The sequence below is a fragment of the Ictidomys tridecemlineatus genome, chromosome 2, assembly GCF_052094955.1.
Source record: "Ictidomys tridecemlineatus isolate mIctTri1 chromosome 2, mIctTri1.hap1, whole genome shotgun sequence".
Taxonomy (NCBI): domain Eukaryota; kingdom Metazoa; phylum Chordata; class Mammalia; order Rodentia; family Sciuridae; genus Ictidomys; species Ictidomys tridecemlineatus.
Genome location: NC_135478.1, coordinates 13,491,230 through 13,514,912, shown reverse-complemented (window position 1 = coordinate 13,514,912; position 23,683 = coordinate 13,491,230). Strand labels below are relative to the sequence as shown.

The 23,683-nt window shown below is 52.9% G+C and overlaps 1 protein-coding gene across 1 annotated transcript in view; it reads right to left on the bottom strand.

Annotated features, from left to right (window-relative positions):
- The window catches only part of Nwd1 (NACHT and WD repeat domain containing 1), a 61,973-nt gene extending 43,382 nt beyond the window's left edge, over nt 1–18,591 (bottom strand). Inside the window, exons 1-5 of the mRNA XM_078037756.1 lie at nt 18,172–18,591; nt 12,255–12,340; nt 10,054–10,170; nt 7,203–7,500; nt 1,481–2,753 (exon numbers count right to left, since the gene is read on the bottom strand). Of these exons, the coding sequence (XP_077893882.1) occupies nt 1,481–2,753; nt 7,203–7,500; nt 10,054–10,170; nt 12,255–12,338 (1,772 nt within the window). The 5' untranslated portion in view covers nt 12,339–12,340; nt 18,172–18,591. The remainder of the gene's footprint in view (nt 1–1,480; nt 2,754–7,202; nt 7,501–10,053; nt 10,171–12,254; nt 12,341–18,171) is intronic.
- Nucleotides 18,592–23,683: the final 5,092 nt, after the last annotated feature.

The following is a 23,683-nucleotide window of genomic DNA, read 5'->3' as shown; positions in this document are numbered from 1 at the left end:
GTCTACCTATGGGGACACCTGCCAATGTGCTGAGATACTTTGGAGTGTCACAGCATGTTGCACCACCAGCACCTGGGAGTAAATGCAAGGCACGGGGGAGCCTCCCCTGCAAAGAACGAGGGGCTCCGTGTCAGCAGCGCTGAGGCTGAGAAACCTGGTGTCTAGGAATTCTTCACACTGTTCTTGTCATCATCGATAAATCTGAAGTTATTTTAAAGTAAAAATTTTACAAAATAAATTCTACAGGCAAATCCGTGGAGACAGAAAGATGCGTGCTGACAGGGACTGGGGAAGGGAAACGGGGAGTGGCTGCTAACAGGGACAGGGTGTCCTTTGTGGGTGATGGCAATGTTTTGGTGACATTTGCATAGCATTGGGAATGCGTTAAAAACCACTGAACTGTATTCAATTTCCTGAGTCCAAAGGCACAGCTCGGGAGGAGGATGAGTCCCGGAGTACTGCTCCCCAGCAGGATGAGAACTCTTAACAACATTGTGTCGTGTGAATCAGAACAGCTACAAGAGAGGATTTTGAATGTTCTCAGCGTTCGAGATGGCGGGTAGCCTAAGTGTTCTGAGTTGGTCATTTATACATGTAGTGAAAGGTCACACTGAGACCAAAAACGGGTGCAATGATTGCCTGTCAATTACAAAATTAATCAAACTTGGGGGTCACTGGGGATTGAACCCAGAAGTGTCCTACCACTGAGCTATATCCCCAGTCCCCCAGCCCTGTTTTTACATTTTATTTTAAGACAGGGTCTCACTCAGTTGCTGAGGCTGGCCTTGAACTTCTGATCTTCCCACCTCAGTCTCCCAAGTTGCTGGACTGCAGGCGTGCCCACCACCCTTGGCTAGAAATTAACTAAAAAATTTTAAAGATTTTTAAAAGAAATAATTTACATTGTATGAATTGTACTGGGCTGAAGAGTGTCCCCCCAGGGTCTGTGCCCACCAAAGCCTGGGAATGTGAGCTGACTTTAAAAGCCTCGCTGCCCTCTTTGGAGGTAACCAAGACAAAACGACACTGTGCTGAACCAGGGCGGGCCTTAACCCAGGGCGTGGCGTCCGCCCAGGGAGGAGGAGGCTGTGTGGACAGAGACAGAGACTGGAGCGTCCCCCCCACAGGCTCGGGAGCCAGGCTCGGCTGCAACACCAGAATCAGGGAAGAAGGCACAGGGCTGGCCCACCCCAGAGCCCCTGGAGGGAGCATGGCGCTGCCCACACGGACTTCCAGCCTCCAGAACCGTGGGAGAACGACTCCATCATGCCAAGCTCCCCAGCTGCGACTTCTACAGCAGCCCAAGACACCAACGATGGATCAGGTCTCGATTTTAAAAAGAGCTGCAGGGCTGGGGTGCAGCTCCGGGGCGCAGCATGTGCTGAGCCCGCCCCCCCCCCAGGCCCTGGGGTCCAGCCCAGGCCACCGCGACCCCGACCACTCAGTAATAAGACAATAAAGCCACACGACTGGGCCTTACCGGGAAGACGCGATGTAACCCAGCACGCGGGCCACCAGGAGCTGCCCGTGCGTCTGCTCCAGGCGGGCACAGAGCTGGTGTGTCGCCTCCTCGGCGGTGGAGGCCAAGGGCGCGGGCACGGTGAAAGAGGCCCATTTCCGGGCCTCCTCAAAAGCCAGCCTCAGCCGCCCTGGGTGGCCGCAGTCCGGAAGGCTGGCCCAGAGCAGGTCCCGCTGCGTGGGGCTCAGGGTCCTCCTTGCTGCCACCAACAGGAGCTGGATCATTTCTTGTCCTTGGTTCCCAGAGAGGGGCCTCACCTCCCAGTAGGCCTCGGGGTCGGTGACCGTCCTCCGCACGGTGTCCAGAGCCCCCCGCTGCCCCGAGCAAGCGGAGAGGATGAGGTGCACCTTTGGGGGACACCTGAGAGGCAGCCAGGGGATCCTCCGGGAGCCTCGGACAGAGTCCAGGTCGTCCACCGAGTCCAGCAGCAGCACCAGGGACTCGAAGTTCCTGCGGGAGACGGTGTGGAGGAGGCCGCGCAGGAGCTGGGCCACCCTGGCCTGGGCCTGCAGGACCTGGGGGGGCGGCGGGGGCAGCCCGAAAGCCAGGCACACTTGGAAGCAGAGGCTCTTCAGGAGGCTGCGGGCGTCGGAGCTCATCTGCGATGTCCCCAGCAGCCGCAGGACCGTCACCGTCTTGTGGCCGAGCAGCCCGGGCATCTGCTCCGCCAGCTTGCACACCAGGGCGGACTTCCCGACGCCCGGGGGGCCGAAGAGGACCACGGGGCCGTGGGGCTGGCCGTCGTCTCGTCTGAGCCGCTGCCCGAGCTGAGCCAGCAGCTCCCGGCGGCCACAGAAGGTCCCGGTGGCCTCTGCGCCCTGCCAGAGGTGGTGGCGGATCTCCTGGTAGAGCCAGGCCAGGTCCCGCCCGGCCAGCTGCAGCTCCCGGAGATGCTCCAGGACCTGGTGGTCAGCCCTGGCCACAAACTGCTCGCCCAGCTCCCGGAGGTAGCGGGCATGAGCCTTGTTCTTGGGGTTCACCAGGTCGCGGCTCCACGGCAGGCGGTGGGTCTTGAGGACCCCGGGGTGTGCGTCGGCGACGCGCCCCTTGAGGTCCCTCAGAAGGTTCTGGGCGTCGGTGTCCAGGCAGCCGTCCGCGAGCCGGTCCACCATCTTGAGGGCGCAGTCCTCCAGGATGTGCTTGCTGAGGTCCTGGATCTCTCGAAGGAAGACAGTGGCGCCCCGCTCCCCGGCCGCTGAGCCCAGCAGGCCCCGCTCCATCTCCCACTCGATGACTGCAAAGCAGAGGGGTAGAAAGGCTGGTCAGCACGGTCACCCGCTGGCCCACAGGGGGGTCCCTGGGTCCCGGGTTCAAGTTCAGCATGTGGCGGAGCTACCTGGGCATCTTCCCAAAACCCACAGGGCTGGACCCGCCTCCAGAAGTTGGCCTGTGGGTCCACACGTCCAACAAGCCTGCAGGTAACCGGCAGTCCAGGACCAGCACGGATTTAGCCACCATTATTAATCAACGGACCTCTGCAACAGGCAGCGCGTGTGGAAAAGCAGCCCGTCATCAAACAATGCAAAAGTCAGCCCCGAGTCCCCACAGCACCCAGCTATCCAGCAGTTCCACTCCTAGGACTCTGCCCCCAAAGAACTGAAAACAGATATTCAACAAACACTCGCCCACCCTCAATCACAGCAGCCCAAAGGGGAAGACAGTCTAAACGTACAGCAGTGGATAAAGTGATGTGGTTCAGCCACACGGTGGAATATTGTGCAGCCATGAAAAGGGGTGAGGCACTGACACCTGCTGCAAGGCAAAGGAGCCCTAGAAAAGCGACGCCAGACGCAGAGGCCACAGGGTATGTGGTCCCTCTGAGTCCAGGGTCCAGACCTGGCAGACCTATAGAGCTGGAAAGAGGATCAGTGGCTGCCAAGCACAGGGAGAGGGCAGTGGGGAGCGACTGCTAGAGGGGATGGGGTCTCCTTTCAGGGGGATGAAAACATTCTGGCTGTACAACCTTGTGAATGTACTTAATGCCACCAAATCGTTCCCTTTCCAAAGGTGAATGCTAGGGCTATGTGAACTCAGCTCCAAAAAAAAAAAAAAAAATCCAGTGTGTCTGTTTCAGGTGCCTCCTTCACATATTCTATCAACAAACGTTGGTTGCGCTTCTACTTGTGCCGGCCTCTGCTCTCCACGCTGGGAACACAGGTCCCTGCCCTGGCAGAGTGGACATTCCTGTCTAAATGAATAAATGGAAGCATGAACGGACAGACAGCTGGTGAGGAAACAGCTGGTCTTTCCCAACTGAGAAGGACAAGTGGGTATTCGAAGCTACAAGAAAAATGTGTGTGTGTGTGTGTGTGTGTGTGTGTGTGTGCTGCACGCGCATCTGCAAAAGCTGGGAAGCTGGGAGTTTCTAAGGAGCCTGGCTTCCGTGGGGAGACAGCAGTTCATTCTGTCCTAAGCGCAAGGACCGGTGCCTTTCAGCATCAAGGGCCACAGAGTCAGTGTCCGAGGCCCTCACAGGCCAGGCCAGGTCACCTGGGCGGACCCAGCTGCCAGGGCACGAGTGCAAACAGACAGCGTGCGGACGAAGGCACCTGGGCGCGCGCCAGCAAAGCTGCACTGACAAAACCAGGCAGCTGACGGAGCTGCCGCAGCCCAGGCTGGCCGACCCCTGCCCCACGGCCTGCAGCCGCTGCCCCAGGACCCACATTTTCCAGGACCGGGGCCCTCCCTGACTCTCCTCGGAGGCTGTTGTTTTGAAGGAGTCCGACGGGAGGAGTTATTTTTGAAGCTGCTCTGGGCTCAGCGGAGGCTCCCAGTTCTCTGCTGCTGAAGGCCCCGGGCCCCTGGGGACCGACAACAGCAAGAGCCGCAGGCAGGGGTCGGGCTCAGGGGTGCAGCCTCTCCCAGCACGAGGAGCACTGGGCTTGATTCTCAGGACCCATAAAATAGATCAATCCATAAAATACAGTCATTGTGCCCATCTACAACTAAAAAAATATTTTAAAAAAGTCAGGAGCCGCCCAGATGTGGCAGATGTGGTGCACACCTGTAATCCCAGCTACCTGGGAGGCTGAGGCAGAAGTCTGAGATCAGCCTCAGCAACTTGGTGAGACCCTATCTTGAAATAAATTTTTTTTTTTAAAAAAAAGGGGGCTGGTGATGTGGCTCAGAGGTTAAAAACCCCTGGATTCACTCCTCAGGACCAAAAAAAAAAAAAAGTAGAAAAAGAAAAGGGAGAAGGCTGGGAATATAGCTGACCCCCACCACCACCACGTGGTTCAATCTCCAATTACACACACACACACACACACACACACACACACACACACACACAATCCTTCTTTGAGAGCCCTCAGGACCCCTGGGCCTCAAGGGAGGAAGGTAGGGATGAAGGCAACTACACTCCAAAATGGAATCCTTCTCGGACACTGTGTGGCTTTGGGAAAATCTCTGTACCTCTCTGAGCCTGTTTTCTCCCCTGTCATGTGGGTGTACTCGTCCATCCTGATGGGGGCGCTGTTGTGAGACTTTTCTATGGAATAATGCTTGGGAGAAGCCGAGCATTCTCCGTGGGAGGGAAAGAAGCCAGTCTCAAAAGGTTAAGACGGTGAGCTTCCATTGTGTATCGTTCAAGTAACACATGAGAGAGGTGGTGGTGCATTCCAGGCTGCCAAGAGCTGGGGCTTCAGGGGAAACAGAGTGTGGTTATAAACAGGTAGCAGGGGAAAGGCAGCAGAAAAGGGGGTGCAACAGGAGAGAGAGGAGAACCCAGACCCTGAATCCCAGCCTGACCTCAGGGAAACAGCAGACCAAGGACATGCCACAGAAGAACTGGCCAGATCTCCTCCAAGTGTCAAGGTTGCCAAGCACGGTGCAGCCTGCAATCCCAGCTCTCAGGAGGCTGAGGCAGGAGGGTCACAGGTTCAAGGCCAGCCCCAGCAATCTAATGAGCCCCTTTCTCAAAATAAAATAAAAAAGGGGCTGGCGTTGTAACTCCGTGGTCGAGCGCTTGCCTAACACGTGTGAGGCCCTGGGTTTGATCCTCAGAACACACAAAAATAAACACATAAAATAAAGGTAATGTGTCCATCTACAACTAAAAACAAAATCTTAAAAAAAAATGTCTTTAAACTAAAATAAAATTTAAAAGTCTGAGGGTGAGACTCAGTGGTGCAGGACTTGCCTAGCCGCATGTGTGAGCCCTGGTCCCATTCCCTGAACTCTGTGTGTGTGGCCGGGGGTGGGGTGGGGTGTCAAGATCACCAAGAACAAGGAAAGACTGTGAAACTGTCACAGACCAGTTTTGGCAAGTGTACAGTAAAATTATATAAATTTCTTCTTTCAATATATTTATATGAATCAATATATTTCATGTGGAGAATATAAATTCATGTATTAAATATGTTGAAGGTAGAAATGAATATACTTAATATTTTAGTTAATAGTCTTCCTTTTTCTGTGCTTTCAACTACCTGAGGCCAATGGTGGTTTGAAACAGTTCATGTTTTTAATTGCACACCATTTTGTGTCCTGGGACAAAATCTTGTGTCACCCTGCTCCATCCCTCCCAGCACATGAATCATCCCTTTGTCCAGCGTATCCAGGCTGTATATGCTACCCACCCATTAGTCACAGTAGGCATCTGGGTTATCAGACGAACACCGGGGTATCACAGTGCGTAAGTTCAAGTAACTTTCATTTTACTTAATAATGGTCCCTAAGTGCAAACTTTTATTAGAGTCTATGGTTATAAATGGTTGTATATTGTTATTTGTTAGTGTTAAGCTATTGCTGTGCCTAAGTTTAAATTAAACTTGATCAGAGATAGGTCTATAAAGGGGAAAACACAACCTATGCAGGGCTTGGTGCTGTAGGCAGTTTGGGGTGTCTGGAGAGTTGTGGATGTACCCCCTGTGGATGAGCGAGGGCTACTGTGATATAAATCAACCTCCTCAAAGTCCATACACTGACCTCCTACTAACTCATAGAGAAGAGCCTATCTCTGTTGGACGCCAGAAGCCTGGAGACTCACACACACACACACACACACACACACACACACACACACACACACACACACACACACACAGGGCCAGCTCAGCGCCTCTCAGCAGGGGCTGCTCTTGGGCCACCACAGGGGTCAGCTCTTCTAATCTGCCTGAGACTAAGCTAGGTTTTAGCACTCCAAATCTCTTTCTCATTTTTGGTACCAGGGATTGAACCCAGGGGCACTTAATCACTGAGCCCCATCCCCAGCCCTATTTTCCCTAGTTTGTATTTTATTTAGAGACAGGGTCTCACTGAGTTGCTAAGGGCCTTGCTAAATTGCTGAGGCTGGCTTTGAACTTGGGATACTCCTGCCGCAGCCTCCTGAGCTGCTAAAATTACAGGCTGCAGCACTACAAACCTTGCATCCTGCGAAGCCCTCTATTCCAGGCAAATTGGGATGGTGGTGACCCTAGAATTCTTCCCCCACCCCATACCAGAGGCCTTTCTGGGAGAAAGGCTGAAGGATCCAGGGAAATGAGGAGGGTCCCAAGGTCAAGATCACTCAGGACTTGTCTGCACTATCTTGCAGCAGTAAAATCCCTTTTCCAGAGCAAGCGTCTGGGAGCTGGGGGGATTGGCACGGACAGCAAGGCTGCATTTGGGGCCCTGGGAGATGCACATTCTGGATACACGGTCCGTTTCACATGCACCACGGAGGGGCTCCCTGTAGCCTCACCTGACCGGTGGTGGCGGTGCCACTGCTCCTGGCTGATGAGGCCCCGCCTCCAGGCCTCCTGAGCTCCAGAGCGCAGGACAGAGGTCAGAGTGGCCTCCTCAGGCCCAGGAGCCTCCCTGCCACCTGTCGCCTGCAGGACGTAGGTAGGAGGAACTGAGTTCTCGTCTCTCCGGAAGCGTCGTGCCACCAGCTCCAGGTCACGTGGCCTGGCGGTCAGCTGGGCCCTCAGGGCCTCCCACTCCTTCTCCTCGATCACGGAGGGGACTGGACAGGGGCCATACTGGTCACCTATAAGGGCCTGGCAGAGAAATGGGCAGAGAGGGGAGTACAGCTTCAGATCTCCGAGTGGCACTCAGCTCTGTGCCCAGAGAAGAGCTCATGAACCTGGCGGTAATGCCAAGGCTGAGAATCACTAAGTGCAGGCTGGGCGCCGTGGCACCCGCCTGTCATCCTAGTGGCCCAGGAGGCTGAGGAAGAAGGATGGTGAGTTCAAAGCTCTGCCTCAGGACAAGTGAGGCGCTAAGCAACTCAGTGAGGCCCTGTCTCTAAATAAAACACAGAACAAGGCTGGGGGTGTGGCCCAGTGGTCGTGTGCCCCTGAGTTCAATCCCCGGTACCAAAAAAAAAAAAAAAACACAAACGCTCAGGTTGGTGCCAAGGTCTTGAATTTCCTCATGGTAAGATGGAAGCAATCATCCACCCCATTGGGTTGTTCCAGAATATCCCAGGGGTGTGCACCTGGGAAAGCTGGATCAAGGGAATCGGTGATGATGGGACGTTGAAGGGCCTCGGTCCCTTCGACAGTAATGGTCTTGGAGGAAGCAGAACGGCTGGAAAAGTCATCACCAGTGGACCACAGAGATCAGGGTAAGGAGCCCTGGCTGGCGGGAGGGGAGCAGGGAAATAGGAAGAGCTCCCAGCAGGAGTGACTTGGGGCTCTGGAGACGCTGGAGCTGCTGGTGTCCCAAGAGACACCTCTAAAAGGAAGCACCGTGGGGAGCCGTCCCCTGCTGATGTGCTGCCTAATGGCTTGTTTACCAGAGACGCCTCCAGCTGATTTCCATGGAAAGTCCCCCAGATCAGAGCCTTGGAGGACAACAGTGGTGGGCATCTCCGACAGTGGAGGGGTGGGGCCGGGTTCAAGAGGGAAGCCAGAGCAAGCAGAGGTCACCGGCCCTGGAGCCCTTCTGGAAGGTTCCAGGCTGGCTGGTTAGACCTGGGGAGGCCTGGAGATCATCCTCCCATCTCCCAGCCATCTGGAGGCCACGATGTGCTTTTTGCTGCCTGCAATTTGGATTGCAAAACCTAATTCCTCCTAGAGTTCTTCCCCCCCCCCCTCTTTCTCTCTCTCCCTTGCTCTCTGTTTTCTGTTTTCAAGCATTTTTCCCCCCTTGGAAACTCAAGAGCCTGATCACAGAGTTCCTTTGGAAAATTAAATTTTAAAAACCAGAAAAATGATGGTGAAGGGGATTTCTAAGCAGGGCTGTGGAACCTTCCAGATGTTAGAACACATTTTAAAGCAAGAGTCATTCAAATAAATCGGTGCTGATATATGAAGGGAAGAACCCAGAAAAAAAATAGGCCCACACAGGAGCAGCCTACCTACAGTAAAGGATAGTGCAGAAGGCTTCTCTCAGCCGGCCCTGGGTCTGAGTTTGGTTGGTTGGTTGGCCTTGTTCTGGAGGGAGGTCTAATCTATGAGGCAGCTCTATCCAGTGGAACTTTCTACAAAGCTGGGAGAATATTAATGTGTGCTGTCCAACATGACAGCCTCTTGTTGCAAGGCGATCCGCGCAAAGGAGGAACTGAAATCTTCATTCTATTTGACTTTAATTAGTCTAACTTGCATTGCTCACGTGATTCTTGACCCCTGCGTTGGACCCTGCAATGCTACAGCCAGAGAGACTCTGTCCATTCGTCCCCCACCCCCACCCCAGCAAACAGCTCTCTCTCTCCTACATTTTTTTTTTTTTTTTTTTTTTTTTATCTCCGGGAGAGTTTCTTCCCTCTTATCTGGAGCTGCTAAACGCTGCTTCTTCGTGATTTGATGAAGGCGAGAGGGGCAAAGATACTTTATTTTTTTCCTTCTTTGCTAACTAGAATAAGGGTTGACAGACTTTCTTGGAAAGTGCCACACGGTTGGTGTTCTGCAGTCCAGAGGGTCAAGAAATCCCAGCTTGCTCTCATTTAGCCCCAGACTTTATGGAATAGATGGGAGTGGCTGAGGGACCATAAAATGTCACGCCGTGGGCCAGGTTTGTCCCACAGGCTGTAGTTTGGTAGCCTGGGCTCTAGGGCTTGAGAGTGGGATCTGGAACTTGATGTGGCATGAAGCCAAGGTGCTGAAATACAATCCAAGGACCAAGGTTCACACTGTTCACTGTGAGCTGGGGATTGTTTTGATGAACAAGGGGGCACACCTGGGAAGCCACAAGATGAGGGCCAGCCATGGAAGGTCACCTGCCATCCGTGGGTACACGGAGAAAAGAATTCCCCAAACCCTGTGGGTTCCCACTTTCCCTCTGGCTTCCCAGAGTCACACAGACATGAAGGGGGTGGGGGAGGAGGAGGAAGGTTCCATCCAATTCTAAGATGCTTTCCAGCTTTAACATTGCATCCTCCAGCTCCTCTGCTGCTTCATTTGACTAGTAATGCCTGGATCCCAGCTAGGGCTGCAGAAAGAATGGCGGGATCCATTGGCCATGTCTGCCCTGGGCAGGCTTTGGGAACAGGTAGGACTGGAGAAATGCCACACGCTTCCCTCCTCTGTTTGCTTTGGCTGGGGATCAGGGCCCACATCCTGGAGATGGAAAAGGCAGTAAGGTCTCCCCCTCCCTCCTGAGGGACTCACAACAAAAGCTGGCCCGATGGACGTCTTGCGACACCGGTCCAGCTCTTCCAAGCAGATTTCGGTGGTCATGTGGTCAGTGGCCTCCGAGTTCTGAATTCCCCACCTCAGATCAACAACCTGGGGATTAGAAGGGTGGGGGTTGTCAGGGAGGTGACGTGATGGGTGATTTTTTTCCACTCCCTTTGACAAAAGCATCAAGTTCCTTTCAATAATTTCTTTGGGGGAGGGGGAACCAGGGATTGAACTCAGGGACGCTTTACCACCAAGCCCCATCCCCAGTTCTATTTATTTAGAGGCAGGGTCTCACTGAGTTGCTCAGCACCTTGCTTTTATTGAGGCTGGCTTTAAACTCGTGATCCTCCTGCCTCAGCCTCCCGAGCCACTGGGATGACAGGCGTGGGCCACCGAGCCCAGCTCCTTTTTATGATTTTTGACACTAGGAGGATTTCTGGATTAAAAGAAATTTAAACAGAATCCATCATCTCTGCGTGATCATGAGAAAAACATCAGGTAGACCCAGGTCAGGGGGCAGGGAGTGATCCAGGGTGCCCAGCCGGTCCTCCATTAGACAGCCACAGCTATGAACAACAAGGAAAGACTGAGGACTGGCGCAGTCCAGGGCAGCCTGCCAGGTGGGACCCTGGGTGGGATCCTCCACCAGAAAGAACTGGCCGCGTGGAATAGAATCTGGAGGTTGCTTAATAGCAACGTACCCATGTGGCTTTTGTCGTTGTAAAAAAAATGTTTCAATTATGGCAAGGCAGTTGTTGTGGGTGGCTGAGATCTTAACAGTGGGAGAGGCGGTGCAGGGGGACTCTCTGTACTGTCAGGCAAACTTCCTATCAACCAAAATCCCAAAGTCAAAGATTTACTTGAAAACGACATTTGAAAACCATTTTGAGAAAGGCAACTGGGCGTTTTCAAACTGCTCCTTTTTAAACGAGGCTACGTCCATGCTTGCTTCCAGATCCTTCTCTGTAAAGGAGGGTATTTAGTTGGACGGACATTGGGTGCAGCCAGGTCTCCTTGGCAACCACCTCTTGCGGTCCATTCTTGATGGCCAGAGGGAGGCGGGCAGGAGGGTTCGGTTCAAGAGGCAAAGCTGAGCCTGGGGGAGACTGGGATGAGGGGAGAAGAGGGACTCGGGACAGGCCTCTTCTTCCTAACCTCTTTAGCTCAGAGAGAAAGGAACGCAGACTCATAACCAACTGCAGCCAGGGGTCAATAGCAATGGGACTGAAGGTGGCCGGAGCGAAACGGGGCAGGATCCTCAGGCGTGGGTGCAGAGAAGGGAAAAGAGTCAGGACCGGCCTTAGGAAGGGCTTTTGCCTGGGACCCCTGTCTCCTGACTGCCTTGAGGACACTCACAAGGTCCAGCACTGAGCTCCGGTGTGGGCACCAGACAACCACAGGGGTCTGAGCAGTTTGCTGTCCGCCTGTTTTCCTGTTAGTGCCTCTGACATTGATCTCTCTCGCGCCATCAATGACAGAGTGAGATTCCCGGCACTATTTCTTTCTTAGCACTCTACAAACGGTGCTTCATCTTTTAATCAAAAGGGACTTTGATGCCGTGAATCCCGCTGCCGTACATCCAAGGAGGCAGCCTCAGTCCAGCTGAGACTCCAGACACGGTTCCTGAGTGTCTGCATGGAGAAGTTCAAGAAACCGAATCCCCAGACTGGGACTGGCCCAAGAGTCCTAGAAGACCCTGTGTGGGGACCGTGGGGACTGTGCCCAGGGAGCAAAACAGCAGCCCTCCAGGAAGAACAACCCACCGCCATCCTCACCCCCAAAACCAAGCGACAGTCTTGACCTCCTCCCGAAGCTGCCCCGGACACGGAGGCCCCCAGAGCAGGACCAAAGCTGACACTTCAATGACATGCTCAAGGTCACACCTCCAGGGAGGCAGTGGTGGGCCCGGGCTCCAAAGCAATCTCTCCTAGCCTGGTGCCGTGCCCCCCGCAGGGTCAGCCCCAGGCCCAGGGCCCTAACGCCCCTGTGTGCTTGTCACTATCCCAGGACCTTTTCTGCACAGCCACCTCGCAGGAGGGTTTGCAGGGCCCCGCGCAAAAGCACAGCAGATCTGCTGTTTTAAAATCACTGTGAATTTCAAGACCCAACAAGGAAGGCGTTCAGCCGGCCCGGAGCCCTTCCGGCTAAGGGTTCCCTGTGGCTTCCCGATGGCTCAAGGCAGCCCTTACCTCGAATGTCAGGCCGTGCTTTTGGCAGAAGGTCTGCACTTGTGGGCAGGCGGCAGACTGCAGGGCCTCCCTCTCTGCATCCATATCTGCAAGGAACGCCGGGAGGCTGTGAGCAGGAAGCAACCAGAACTGCCCGCCCCCCCAAAAAAGCTCTGCTTATCGCCTCATGTGTCCCCACCAAGGCCAGAGCCACTTGGAGCAAATCAAAGATTCAGAAACCATCAAGTAAACTCAAGGAAGGGGCTGGGCTGGGGCTCAGCGCAGAGCACTTGCCTGGCACGAGCGAGGCACTGGGTTCCATCCTCGGCACCACATAAAAATAAATGAATAAAATAAAGGTATTTCATTATTCATTATGGGTTTGCTTATTTATTTACAATCATAAATAAATAAGCAAACCCAGGGGAGGCCGGCCATTCTGGTGGTCTGGGACTTTCCCAGGACAGACTATTTAAATCCCATATCCCAAGAAACCCCTCTGTCCTGGGCCAACCAAGACGATGGGTCACCCACCCTAGATGAGGGTGGCCAGGTAAAACACAGGATGCCTGGCTGAATTTGCATTCTACATAAGCTATGGAATACCTCGTTAGCATGAGTATGTCCCATTGCATGCAGTATTTGGGATCTACTTATGCTAATGGATATTGGTGATCTATCTGATTCACAAATTGAACTGGACATCCTGGTGGTGTGGGCTGTTGTGTTTTGTTTTTCTAAATCTGGCAGCCAGTGTAAGCTTAGACGCCAGGACCGTCCCCACCAGTGACTGCACCGTGTAGTCTTGTGCCAAGTGTCAAGCTATCCTCAGTTTCCCTTTCCATGAAATGGGGGTGGTGCCTCTCTTTGCAGGGCTGCAGGCTCCCCAAAGTCAAGGACTTGCCTTGGACATTGCTGAAGTCTCAGCCCCCAACCCAGGAAGTGCAGCTGAATCACTCAATCTCCCAAGTAGCTCTGAGTGAAGAAATCTTTGTTTTCTGTGTGGCTAAGGGATTGTCACTCTGGTATCCATGAGAGGAGTTTCTCAAAACTACTGATGCAAATAAAATAAAATAAAATAAATCTGTCTTAAGGGGCCTTAGCATGGTGGCTGACCCTGGTGTCCAGTCTGGGATATGCCTCCTTCCCACCTCATCATCATCCCCATCTGCAATGTACTACGGTCACGGCCTGCCTTACCGTGCCTCAGGCTATTTAAATGTGTCCATAAAATATTTGTCAGGCAGTTACGTTGCGCCCAGACCCTTGGTAAGCGTCAATGGCACAATAGCCAGGGAGAGATATGTGATTAACCTGTGTAGGGTCTCAGGCCTGGCATCCCAGCGACTCAGAGGCTGAGGCAGGAGGATCTCGAGTTCAAAGCCAGCCTCAGCAACTTAGTGAGGCCCTAAGCAACTCAGTGAGACCCTGTCTCTAATAAAATACAAAATAGGGCTGAGATGGGGCTCAGTGGTCAAGTGGCCCTGAGTCCAATCCCCGGTACCCCCAAATAAATAAATAAAATAAAAGAGCTGGGGATGTCGTTTAGCGACAGAGTGCTTGCCCAGCATGTGAGAAAACCTGGGTTCAATCCCCAACACTGCAGAGAGAGAGGGAGAGAGAGAGAGAGAGAGAGAGAGAGAGAGAGAGCTACTAACTAAAAAATGTCAGCTGGTTGTTCATAGTCATATTAACATAAAATCAGATTGTTTTAAAAATTAAAAAAAAACTGAACTTACACTGGAAGACAGCACACTAAAAGACAAGATTGTGAAGTGCGCAAAACTCATCACCTCCAAATTATTTGACTCCATTTTTTTTAAATTTATTTTTTTAGTTGTAGTTGGACACAACACCTTTATTTCACTTGTTTGTTTTTTCGTATGTGGTGCTGAGGATCGAACCCAGGGTCTCGCACGAGCGAGGCGAGTGCTCTGCCACTGAGCCACCACCCCAGCCCCTACCTGACTCCATTTACCATGAGCTTTGCACTTGAAGCTGTTTAAAAATACGAACTTGGGATAATGGAAATGGCAGATCTTGGTGTGCTGCTGCGTGGTTTGGTAAATTCGATCGGCAGCTCAGAGCTGTAGGGGGAACATTTACGGCACAGAAATTGGCAGCCAACCTGGACGGGTGTCTGGCTGTGGGTGGCGTTTGTGGGTTTGCTTTCTCTTTTGGAGAACGATCATGAACCGTTCGCCAGGACATGGCTCTACGTGGTTGTGGCTCTTGTGAAGCTCACGGCCTGGTGGCAGGGGACACAAACCCATGATGGCGATTTATGAGAAGTGCTGCCTGAGAAGCCACGGTGGGCTGTGCTGAGAACAGGGTCGACCACTCACTCTCCACAGGGGCAGAGGGCTCCCTGAAGAGGAGGTGTCTATGCCGAAACCCACGGACGGGAAGGCCAAGGGAGGGCAACTCGGGGTGAGGGTCTTGACCCGAGGCTCAGGGCTTCGTGGTTCCAGGACCTGCCAGACATGAGTGTGGCTGCGACACTCGGACGAATTGAAGATCGTATGGGACAGTTAGGGAGGTGGACAGGGTCCTGACCCGCAGGATCGTGTAGCTGTGGCAAGAATCTGGCACTTTTTAAGCCCAGTATATGCCCATGTCTTAGAGATACTAGTTGCAATGTCACATGCCACTCACAACAACTCTGTTCAGCCGGCTCCCAGCCCAGCTCGTTGAGGAGGAAACAGAGGGTCCAGGAGGCTCCCGCTCACTGGTTCCCAGGTGGGTCACTAGCTGAGCTGCCTTCACATGAGGGTCTCTTGGAGGACCCTGTGAACCATGTCCATTATTACCCTGGCACCCCCAAGACTGCCCACCTGCCCGGGGCCCTCCGTCCTGCCTGCACCTTACCTGAGACGGCGGAGCTGATGAAGATGGCCACGCTGCTGGGGGGGGGCTCCGGGAGGGGACCTGGCTGCCCGTGGAGAAGCCGCCGGCGGGTGCCTGGGCTGAGGGGCTCCAAGCTCATGCTGCCCACCCACCTGGACGCTCCCTTCCTGGGAAGGGGTCTAAGGCCCAGGAACCTCACGCCAGTGGCCAGGTGACCCTCCTGGGAGGCCAGATGGCAAAGCCATCAGGGGGTCCGGCTGTGTCACCCTCCATGTCCCCTCGGCGCCCAGGAGGGTGGCTGCTGCCCGCCTGCTCTGGCCAGTGGCCTCCCAACTGAGGCCCCTGGGTGCCGCCTCCTCCACACCCCGCAGCCTTCCCGGTCCCCGCCCTGAGCGCTCCGTGGTCACCACAGCAACGGCCGTTTCCTGGTGCTGGGTTTTGGGACCCAGGGACCAGCCAGTCTCTCCAACACCTGGGTCCCCTGGGGCCTCCGTGTCAGCTGAGCCTGGGCCCAGGTGTGCAAGGGAACTGGAGGGGCCACCGGGAAATTCCCCCCCAGACGGGACATTGCCGAGGCCACCCTGGCCATTTACTGTGTCCACCCACCTCGGCAAAGTCGCAGACCACCGGGAAAGATGAGGAGAACAGACCTACACCTTGGCCCCTGCGGCCCGGGCTGCGGGGCTGGGGCGCCTCCTGGGGAAGCCGAGGGGCTGCCTTTCCCGGGCAGCGGCCACTGTCTGCGGCAGGGCCAGGACCCCTCAGGGCGCTCGCCCCGGGGCCTTCGTGGAGGGAGGACAAGTTAAGGGCCAGCCTCCAGATGGCAGCCCCGTGGAGCAGGGCCGCAGGGGCAGCGGGCTCCGGGTGGCACCTCCTCCCCCGACCAGGGCCCGCTCTGTGCTGCCTCTGTGCCTGCTCTGGCTGTCCCCTCCTGCCTGGTTCACCCAGGATCGCTGTCATTCAGGAGCCCCAAGACCTTCAGGGTCTATGATTTGATGGAAGAATTTATAATTTCAGAAAAGCCACCGTAGGTGATGGTTAGGGTTGATCAAAGTGGACAGACCAGAACCAGCCACTGGAGAAGGTAGAGGGAGGAGGGTAGTGGCCAGGCCTACAGCTGGAGAGCGGACTTCATCTCTTCTTCTTCTTCTTCATTTTTTTTTTTTTTTTTTGGTACCAGGGATTGAATCCAGGGGCGCTTAACCACTGAGCCCCATCCCCAGCCCTTTTATGTTTTATTTATAAACAGCATCTCACTGAGTTGCTTAGCGCCTCCCTAAATTGCTGAGGCTGGCTTTGAACTCGCGATCCTCCTGCCTCAGCCTCCCTGGCTGCTGGGATCACAGGTGCACACTGGATAGGGGAAATAATTTCTAACGTTCTATAGCGCAGTGGGGTGACTATGGCTGATAACAACTAATTGCATATTTCAAAATAGCTGATTTTGAATGTTCCCGACACAAAGATATGATCGATGTGAGGTGGGGGGTATGCCAATCACTCTGATCTGCTCTTTGCACATGGTATGCATGTGTTGAAATATGCTGTACTCAGAAGAATTTATAATTATTAGGTGTCAACTGAAACTTTTTAAATATATGGATTTTGTTGGGTGTGTGTGGCTCAGTGGTAGAGCACTTGCCTAACAGGCTCAAGGCTCTGGGTCCCATCCCCAGCCCCACTGGGGGGGAATATATATACAGAGAGAGAGAGGATCAGCCAAGGGTACAGTGCATGGGGCAGGGTCCGGGAGAGATCGGTGCTAGCTTCCCTCTGTCCCCTCCCAGCGTTGATGGCCAGCACCTAATTCTTCCAGGAACAGTGGGTGGCAATACACACGGTGTCCTGCCAAACAGGGATTCCACCCTAAGCCTTGGTGCCCAGGTTTTTGCTGGAGGTGGGACAAAGGGACAGCCCCTCCTGAGGTCAACTGACTCTGTGTGATGCGAAGTGCCCACCAGCAGCCACCTGGTCACGGTCTGGTGTGACTGTGTAAGTGCTCTTATCAGCCAGGCCATTCCCAGGGCTGAGCCATCACCTCCCAGGAGCAGGCCAGGGGCTGAAGTTTAACCCATTAAGTCCTGGTTCGGCCCAGGACGGCGGGCACACAGAATGATGTGCAGGTGTCCATGGGGGCGGGCGGGGCGGGGCGTCCATCTTAACTGTAAAGGTCCAGTAAACAGAGGTGACTGTCACCATTTTACAGATGAGAATACTCAGGCTTGGAGTGGACCTCCCCACTCGCCCTGAAGGAGCATCAGGCCTGGCCTGGTCCCTTCTACTCCAGAGACCCCAAAAGCCAGCCTGGCCCTGCAGCCACCTGCCCACCCTCCACCCAGACCCTCTGCCTTAGCCTCACCCATTGACCTACCAGGGCCCCTGCTCCGGATGCTGGAGTCTGTCTGCGCGCTCCCTTCACCCCGCCTCGCCAGCCTCCCGACCTTGAAGTGACCTCCCCCACAATGGTGTCCTTTTCTCCACGGCCTTGGGCCCTATCACACTCCAGCAGTGGCCACCCTCCCTGGATTACTGCTTCCTCCTGTCCCCAGGGGATCAGTGTCCTTTGACGGTGACACTCCCCCCACATTTCTGCATTTCTCCAGCCCAGGCTTTCTCACTCTCTGCGTGACTGACATTTAGAACCAGGTCACTCCTTTACGCATGAGGGCTGTCTTGGATCTACCCACTAGATGACAAAAGCAGTCCCCACCACACCAAAGTCGAGATAATTTAAAGTATCTCCAGAGCTGGGCACAGAAGTGCACACCCTGTGAGCCAGCTACTTGGGAGCCGGAGCAGGAGGACCACAAGTTCTAGGCCAGTGTAGGCCATTTAGCAAGACTCTGTCTCAAAACAAAGCAATCTCCAGACATTGCCAATGCCTTGCAAGGGGCAGAATCACTCCTGGTTAAGGACCCCTGGCCTCAGGACCTTTGGACATGCTATACTGCATTCTTTCATGTCAGTTACAATTCAGCTTAAATGCTACCTCCTGACAGGTTCTCCTTAACTGTCCCATTGCTCAGTGATCCTTTTAGTCATTTGAGTCCCAATGCTGTCACCCTATTTTGATTTTCTGCACAGTACTCACCACATGATTCTACATGATGTACACTGTCTCTCCTGCAAGAACGTGAGTTGCACGGTGCAAGGATCTTGTCTGCCAAGGCCGGGTTGCCTGGCACATAGTAGGTGCTCAGTAAATAACTGTTACCTCAGTGGGTTCATCCACAATCGTCCCTCTTTCTCGACTGCTATTTGTGGCTGCAGAACACTGAGCAAGACCAGGCTTCCCCAGGAAGGGAACAGACCCTTTGCAGTATCTGTCTTCTGGCTTTCCCTGGGGACTTCAGCCTCCCTCTTGTTCTTGCTGGTGCTAGAAAGGCCAATTTAGAATCCTCTGGAGAAGCAGGTCACAGAAGAAAGTTTTCCGAGCCCAGAGCCACCAGAAGACAAGCCTCCTGCAATTCTAGTAACTTTTGTCTTAGGCACTTTCTGGGTCTTTCCCCGCCCAATTCTCCCAGCAACTGGGATAATGAAAAGAATTATTTGGCTCTCAGGCACCGGCTCAGCTGGGCGCTCAGCCAGGAGTGGCGGTTAACTGTTGTGTGCCAGGCTGTGACCGCTCATCACAGCAGATGCCATCTGTTGAGGGTCTGGGAGGTGCCAGCCAGTTGGCATTCAGCATCAGCGGTCCAAAATACAAGCAGGAGGCAGATATTAGGTTCCTGTCCCATAGATGCAGAAAACAGGTCCAGAGAAATGAGGTCACATGTGATTTCCAACAACCTCCTGGCCTAGTAAGAATATCATGCTTTTTTTATTTTTATTTTTTAGTTGTTGATAGACCTTTATTTTATTTTATTTTATTTTATTTATATGCGGTGCTGAGAATCGGACCCAGTGCCTCACACATGCCAGGCAAGCGCCCCACCGCTGAGCCCCAGCCCCAGCCCCAGCCTTATAATGCTTTTACGAGAGACTGAGCCTGCACCGCACCCGGGTCATAGGAGGGGCCCGTGAGTTGTCGGCCGTGACTGATCCCCATCATGACCACCACCACCAGCTTCACTCAGTAAGCGGCAGTTAGGAATCAAACCCAGCTCCGCAGCCAATGTCAAGAACATTCCAGCAGCTGGGAGCGGTGGCGCATACCTGTAATCCCAACTACTCAGGAGGCTGAGGCAGGAGGATAGCAAGTTTGAGGCCAGCTTTAGCAACTTAACAAGGCCCTAAGCAACTTAGCGAGACCCTGTCTTAAAATAATAATAATAATAATAATAATAATAATAATAATAATGGGCTGGGGATGTGGCTCAGTGGTTAAACACCCCTGGGTTTAAAAAAAAAAAAATTCAGCAAATATTCATGAAATCTAAGTTGCTAGACCAGGGTTTCCCGAGTTTGGCACTGATGACATTTGGGCTAGAACATTCCTCGTCGTGGGCAGCCGTCTAGTGCTTTGTGGACTGTAGGGCCGCATCCCTGGCCTCTCCTTGTGGTGATAACCAAAGATGAATCCTGACTTTGCCAAGGGTCCCCTGGGGGGCAAAATTCCCCTGACCCCTCACTGAGAACCGCTGATCTGTCCCAGTGATAACAATATTACTGTATTTTTTCTTTTCTGAGGGTTCTGGGGGTGGACCTCCAGGCTTCAGGTCTGCTAGCTCTGCCACTGAGCCCCCCTCCAGTCCATTGTTATTAGATTTTGAGGGACTCAAGTTTGGGGTACAAATACCTACACTGGGGACAAACTTGGGGACTTCAATCTGCTCCCCTGGTTGATCAGTGATGAAAACAAGCTTCAGAGAAGTTAGGTAACTTGCTCAAGTTCCCATGGCAAAGGAGGTAAGTTGAGAGTCAAACGGAAGCATGACTCTAAACCTGAGTTGCTGGCTGAACAGGAACTTGCGGAATTGAAGAATTCTTGGCAGAGGTTTTGAAATGTGATAATGGGATTTAGATTCGTTTTCTAAAGCGTCTCTATTTTTTAGAGACACATAATACAATACAGTCAGTCCTCCATATCTGTGGGTTGGGCATCTGCAGATTCAACCAATCCCAAGTCAAAAATATTCTGGAAAAAATTGCATCTGGGCTAAATGGATACAGACCTTTTCTTTCCCCTGACAATAAGATAAACCACACAGCATCCCAACTAGGTCCACGGCATTTGCATGGCTTAGGGATTCTAAGTCATCTGGAGATTATTTAAAGGCCACAGGAGGATGTGTGTATGCTCTAATCGAATAGCATGCTGTTTTATATCAGGGACTTGATCAGACCAGGAGTGTGGTATCCGTGGGGGTCCGAGAACCAATCTCCCTTGGATACCAAAAGAAATTGCATTTATGGAATGATGAGATGACTGGGGTTTGCTTCAAAATAATTGATGGGATGTAGATAGGGCCGGGAGGAGTAGGGCTGGCCAGGGGATAATGGTGGTCCTGGCTGGGGCGAGTGTTTGAATTTCTCCATAGGAAAAGAATGCAATATTCCTCAATTAGTACCCTGAAGGAATAGCCATGAAAATCCCTGTGTGCTGAGCAGGCCCTGAGCCTCAGGCATTTCTGTCTCTCTGAGCCACCTGTGCATGGTGAACGTCATCGTCCCGGGTTGAGATGTGTTAATAAGCCTTTTAACCTGAGGCCGCGAAGAGCCAGGCGCGGCATGAGCGGGGCGGCAGCGCCCTCTGGAGGCCATCACGGGAAATGCTGCCTGAATGGGCCGAGCCTTGGGAACCCAGGTGGGGTGCAAGGGGCGGAGGGGAGGAAGGAGAAAGCCAGGTTTCGGCGTTTGTGGGAAGCCATTAAAAAAAAATAGAAATCAAGATAAATAATATGATTTCAAATTTTAAATTGCGTTCAAATAACAAAAACATCATTTTCAATAATGTTGAATGCCATATTTTTGAAATCAAAATTAACACAAAAATCCACAATGAATAAAATGCCAAAATTTTATCACAACTATGATATGCCACCTCCCACTGACTCAGACAAATATTTGAAAGTGTAAGGGGGGGCTGGGCGCATAGCTGAGTAGTGAAGCACCTGCGCACCAGGCTGGAGGCCTTGGGTTCCATCCCCAGCACAAAAAGCCAGAGTGGGGGTGGGGGATAGACAATCCCAAGCCTTAGCAAGGATGTGGCGATATCTGACCTCTGTATGTTGCCGGGGGAATGCAGAGTGTTTCAGCCACCGCGGAAAACAATTTGGTGGTTCCTCAAAAAGTTAAACACTAATATGCTAAATTACCATATAATTCGGCTTCTACATCTATATGAAGAAGAATTGAAAGCAGGTGTTGAAGCACTCCTGTTCAGGGCAGCACTCTTTATGGTAGCCAAAAGATAGAGACAGCCCAAGTGTCCATCAACAGATGGGTAGACAGACAAAATAGGGTCCACCCATACAGTGGAATATTATTCAGCCATAAAAAGCAAGTAAGCACTGGCACGTGCTGCAGTGTGAGTAAACCTGGAAAACATGATGCCAGAGTAAAACCCAGACACTCAAGGCCGCCTGGGGTATGATCCCATGGGGATGAAATGTCCAGTGCAGGAGAATCCAGAGAGACAGAAAGCAGAGACGAGGTTTCCAGGGCTGGGGGAGGGGCGCGGAGAGTGGCTGGTGACAGATAGTTTCTTCTATGGATGAGGCCAAGGTTTTGGTATTTTTGCAATTTGAATGTTTGTCCCCTCCAACACTCATGTTGAAATGCAGTCTCCATGGTAACACTACGAAGAGAATAAGTTCTAGCGCTCTGCAGCACAGTGGGGTGACACAGCGGGCCACAACCTAGTGAAGAGCCGAGCTCAGACACAAAGGAGCAATGAGGAGGTGGAAATGCGGATTAACCTGATGGGATCATCCCACACTGCACATACGGATCGGGTCGGATTATCCCACTCTTCCTCCAAAAACGTGCACAACAACGTGTCGATTAAAAGGAAGAGGCGGGGCCTTTAAGAGGTGATTGGGTCATGTGGGGTCCACCCCCAGGAGAGGAGTCCCCTCATTAAAGGGTTTGCCCCCCACCCTCGCGCCTCCCATCTGCCACCAAGCAGTACAAGGACAGTGGTAACTATTTTCAGCTCTGGGGCTCAGACAACCCTAACTCAGCTCTTAACTCTGTCCCTGCAGCCAGCAGCCAAAGACAATTTGTAAACCAGTGGGTGGGACTGTGTGTCGGTAAAGCTACGTGGGCAGACACTAAAATTGAATTTCAGGTCATTTTTACATCACGTGTCCCCAAAATAGTCTCCCTCTTTTGATTTTTCCCCTCCTGTCATCCCAGCAGCTTGGGAGGCTGAGGCAGGAGGATCTCAAGTTCAAAGCCAGCCTCAGCAACTTAGTGAGGCCCTAGGTAACTCAGGGAAGTCCCAGAGTTAAATAAAATATTTTTTTAAAAGGGCTGAAAATGTGACTCAGTGGTAAAGCGCCTCTGGGGTCAATCCCCAGTACAAAAACAAACAAAAAAAATCATTCTCAGCTTATAGGTTATATGAAAGAGAGGAGATGTTGATTTCTCTTAAGGACTAGAACATCTATAAACTTCTAACCTAATCACGAGGTGCATAAAGACTATTGGTCAACAACGGACCCTAGATATGACAATGATCCCACAAAATTAGAGTGGAGTTGAGTAATTCCTGTTGCCCAGTGACATCGTGGCCACCGTAACACACTCCTCACCTCTGCAGGGATGCCGGCGTAGACAAACCTACCGCACATCCAGTTGTATGGAAAGACACACAGACGATGCCAGGCGGCAGGTGCCCTGAGGAGATGTTACTGGCTTGTGTGTTCACATCATGTCCAGACGGGCAAGGTGCGACGTACGCGGTGCAGGGGAGAAAAAGAGAACGTCCACGCGCTCCTGCCCTTTTCAATACTTTATTCCCTCAAATCACTCAGCACCATTTCACTCCATAGGTTCTTCATCAAGATGACAGTCCCTAAGGCTGGGCACGGGAAGAGACAGCATCAATTCACAGCAAACAACTCGAGATTAGTTCTAAGCTCTGCAAACGCACCTCATCGTGACAGGCTCATGGCGGACGGTCCCTCTGGGTGCTAAGCTCCAGGGTCAGATCTAAAGTCCGGCCAGAGGAGGCTTCCCCTGGTGTGGGGCTGACGGCCGGCTGAGGACACGGTCAAAAGGAGAGGTGGCCGTGCCCACCAGGGTCAAGAGGCTGCTGCAGAGTTGGAGAGGGTGAGGACGATGCAGAGCATCCGGCAGATGATGAGGAGCGTTGGGGTGCCCTGCAGCTCCTCCTGGGCTGTCCGCGGGTGGGCATGGTGTGGGCGGGCTGGGTGTTCCTTTTCATACTAACTTTGGGGGCTTCTGCCCGCCCTTTCAGTCCCTATCAGCTGCCACCAGGTTTTTTCTAGTGACGTCTACATTTTAGAGTCAGGACACGTGGTTTGTGATCTCCGCCCTGATCTTACACCTCGGACTCTTATCAGAGTGAAGGCAAATGACATGTGACTTCGCCCTGACTCATATCAGGGTTGTGGAAAGTGACTTGTCTTTATCAGGCTCTGCCCGATGACGTACTGGAGGGCTCTGTAGGCCGTGCCTGGTGGGACCGCAGGGTT